Source organism: Pinus tabuliformis, chromosome 5_1 (assembly GCF_031772625.1).
Source record: "Pinus tabuliformis cultivar Carrire ecotype Pingquan chromosome 5_1, CPIR1, whole genome shotgun sequence".
Lineage (NCBI taxonomy): Eukaryota > Viridiplantae > Streptophyta > Pinopsida > Pinales > Pinaceae > Pinus > Pinus tabuliformis.
In genome coordinates, this window is record NC_142305.1 from 123,121,082 (window position 1) to 123,124,718 (window position 3,637).

The 3,637-nt window shown below is 40.3% G+C and overlaps 1 protein-coding gene across 1 annotated transcript; it reads right to left on the minus strand.

Moving 5' to 3' along the window:
* Nucleotides 1-1,051: 1,051 nt before the first annotated feature.
* On the minus strand, nt 1,052-3,234 carry LOC149163718 (cytochrome P450 716B2-like). Its single transcript, XM_089430790.1, has 3 exons — nt 2,123-3,234; nt 1,601-1,788; nt 1,052-1,519 (listed from the first exon to the last, which is right to left on the minus strand). The coding sequence occupies exons 1-3, from the start codon at nt 3,117-3,119 to the stop codon at nt 1,223-1,225; spliced, it is 1,482 nt and encodes a 493-aa protein (XP_089286916.1). The 5' UTR covers nt 3,120-3,234; the 3' UTR covers nt 1,052-1,222.
* Between the last annotated feature and the right edge of the window lie 403 nt (nt 3,235-3,637).

Genomic DNA, 3,637 nt, shown 5'->3' on the forward strand with positions numbered 1-3,637 from the left:
CTTTGGACGAACACTGCCCCATGCTTATTTAGTGGAATAAATTGATAACATCATGGGAATATTATACAAGGATGGTTTCATCCCCGATAGGAGCATATGGTACTTCTTTGGGGTGACATGCTTGGGGAACATTTGTCCAGCGAACTGGATAACATGGCAGCGTCTGGGGGAGGGAGGTTGGGTTGCCGCCATGATGTACCTTTGCTTTAAATTCCATTCATTTCATATGGGCTGAAACTGCCTTCTCCTCATAGCTAGTTTCAAGGACATTCTCTTTCAGTGAGGCTTGTGACCCTATTGCACTCTACGACAAGGCTTTACAGAGGTAATTGGTAGTATATTTTGCATCTTTTGTTGGCCTCATATTTTAAAGAGTGCAGGGATCTATGACTTATTACACTAGAAATTGATGCTAGCACTTGATGGTCATGTTGGTTCTTCATCCATGTTGTCTTCATGTACGTCGTTCGTTTGGGATTTTTAAAAATGTGGCTTTGTGTTATGGCTTCTCATGTTGACCTTTGTGTTTCTTATACAAGAATGGCTTGGATGGTGTGTTGACTAACTCATATCATGTGCCGACTCTCTTTGGTATTGTGGTACTGTGTTATGATTTTCTTTCCATCAGTTGGTGTAACTATTATTACATGCCGATTCTTTTTGGCATTGTGGTATTGTTTTATGATTTTCTTTTGCCAGTTAGTTAGTGTGGTGTAACATGTGTCTCGCATGTTTCCTCAGTCTTTGTTGGGCTAGTGGATTATTTGCTCCTCGACCCTTGTATTGTTCTTCTAGTATGTAAAAATTGGATTGTGCTAGAAACATGGAGCTCAATTCTGAGGTTGTCATGAGGAATCTGGTTGGGAGGTTTTCTTTAGATATTAAGCTCTTTTTGGACATCAATATATAATACCTTTTTGAATTAATAAAATTGTTGCAACTTTGTATTACCACTCTAGAACACTTCTCTTTCAACATGTTCAAAAAATTTTATCATTTAAAATTCATCCAACCAAATCTTAATAAATATTAATCATCTACTATCATAAAGAGTTTTGACAGCACGTTTATAAAAATAGTTCATAAATGCGTGCACGCAATATAATAGAATACAATAGCTTACAGAAGTCCATGAACATGATAGATCAAGCCGGAAGAAAATAGGTGTGAGCAGTGGGTTGACAAGAAATACTCGAATCAGAGCAGAGATCAAAGTCATACATTAATCGCGAGGAACAAGTTTGATGGGCAGTCCATTGACAGGGACAGGCATGGGGTCCACAATCACCTTCTCCCCAGGATTCACTAAATTCCACTTGGTATTCTTCACAATATTATGGAGAAAAATAAGAATTTCCATTCGAGCGAATTCATTACCTGGGCACATTCGCGGCCCACCTCCAAACGGCACAAACGTGTAGGGAGGAGGCCCTGCTCCCTCGAATCTTGATGGATCGAATTTCTCTGGGTTGCTGAAGTATTCAGAATTCTTGTGGGTCGAGTTGAAAGTCCAATACATCTGCATATGATAAGCAATGATAGTAAGTTATGTTTTAATCTCAGTAAAAATCCGAAACTAGGATTTCAGGCAGTGGCTCACCTTCCATCCTTTAGGGATTGTGAATCCCTCATATATCAAGTCTTTGACGGCCTGTCGAAAACCTCCTTGAACAGCGGGGAACAGTCTAAGCGCTTCCTGAGCAACTCTCCAAGAGTACTTCATCCTTTGGAGATCCTCCCATTCTAGAAGTTGCCCTGCCTCCTTTGAACCTGCTATATCCAGTTGCTCTGGAAATATCAAATGAAACCTTTGAGAAACTGCAACCTCTAATTTACATACCAAATGATATAATGTCTTAAAAAATGAGAGAGACTGAATTTTGCATCCAGAGAAGATAAGAGCTGCCGAGCCTGCTCCGTAGGGGAATTTGGGTTTTATCAGAAAAACCCTTCTATTTTTTCAACGGAACTAGGTTCGTGGATAAATATTTGAACAAATCTCTGCCCGCTTATTCTTGAGCACCTTACCTCCAGCTAAAGGTCTTCTGCCTGGAACCAGCCTAGATAGTAGGATCTAGCTATCTATAATGCTAATATTAGAGAATTGATTGATTTAGCATACCTGTTAGTACTTCTTCGTAGCAGTGAGGGTTCTCAGCCAAAAATTTGAGCAGTACCGTCAAAGTAGAACTGCTGGTGTCATGACCCGCATATAATAGCATAAGGATATTGTCCTTGATCTCGTCGTTTGTGAGAGATTTACCTTTGTCGTCAACATTAGAGAGCAGGAAAGACAACAGATCTTGCTCTCGAGAAGCCTTTCCCTCCAGCAATGCAATTTTCCTCTCATCAATAACGGCGTCGAGCTGATCACGAATGGCATTAGCTGCATGTTTGGCTTTGTTATATCGGGTGCCGGGTACATCTATGGGAATCTGCAGTACTCCTTTCCCGAAAACCTCAAAATGATGCCAAAGCCTAGCTTGTTCTTCCTGATTGTGTATGCTCGCAAACAAGGCACAAGCCAGAGAGAAAGTGTAACTTTTAAGTAGAGAAAAAGCCATCACCTCGTCTTTACCGATCCAGTGCTCGGCTAGATGAGCTTTTGTCATTGAATCCACTCGCCCTACGAATTTCTGAAGGGCTTCGGGCCTCAGGAACGTCATCAGGATTCTCCTCAAACTCTTCCCATCGTCTCCAACGGCTGTAATTAGAGACCTTGGGAAGAGATTTCCCACGGAAGTGGGCCATGAAATGACCACCAGTTTGTTCTCGTTGGAGAACAAGAAGCGGTTGCCTTCGGGACTGCCAAGTACAACAGTTGGGTGGCCAACAAGAGAAGTAGTGAACACGTTTCCATATTTCTGAGTCCGAATGTGAAAGAATTCACGAGGATTGCCCTTCCTCTGGGATCGTAGAAATTGTAATGTTTCGCCGATCAAAGGCCATCCAAAGGTGCCTGGTGGGATTCCTCGCCAGCTCTTAGTTCGGTGGCTGCTGATGAGATAAAAAAAGAAGCCAAATCCGACAACAGATGCGAGAAATGCAGTGAAGATTAGTGGTGGCTTCTCCAGTTCCTGGGCCTTGTGCAGCACTGAAACAGCTTCCTTCCAAACCATAGTATAGACAGTTTCAAGGGTTTCAAATCTTATACTGGAAAAAGGATAAGCTCCAGGCCTCCAAATCACATACGAGCTATCGCTTACCGTTAGGTGTGGACTATATAAATAAGGGGCTCTTGGTATCACTGTATATATATATATATATATATATATATATGGGGCACGTTCGTTGCACAATATATATATGTGGATGATGGATGGGTGGGGCACGCAGATAATCGCGGGAGGGATCGCAAACTTTTTCAATTCGATGAAAGTACTTATTCTTCTATTCAAGACAAAATTATTGAGCAACAATACATATAATATAATATTAATATTAGACAAAATTATTGAACAACAATACATATAATATAATATTAATATTAGAATAAAGAGTTGTGTTTAGTGAGATTTTTTAGAATTTTAAGTGTTAAAATTTTGGGTTTAAATTTGGTGAAATTTTTATTTGTGTTATTTAAATTAGTTTTTTGATTGTATATATGGATTCGACACCCTGGAAAAGGCATTATTGT

Excerpts from the sequence above, each read along its gene's own strand:
- LOC149163718 (XM_089430790.1), bottom strand. The coding sequence starts at position 3,119 with ATGGTTTGGAAGGAAGCTGTTTCAGTGCTGCACAAGGCCCAGGAACTG. Across the intron at positions 1,789-2,122 it reads CTACGAAGAAGTACTAACAG|AGCAACTGGATATAGCAGGT; the intron begins GTATGCTAAATC and ends TGATATTTCCAG. Across the intron at positions 1,520-1,600 it reads CAATCCCTAAAGGATGGAAG|ATGTATTGGACTTTCAACTC; the intron begins GTGAGCCACTGC and ends TATCATATGCAG.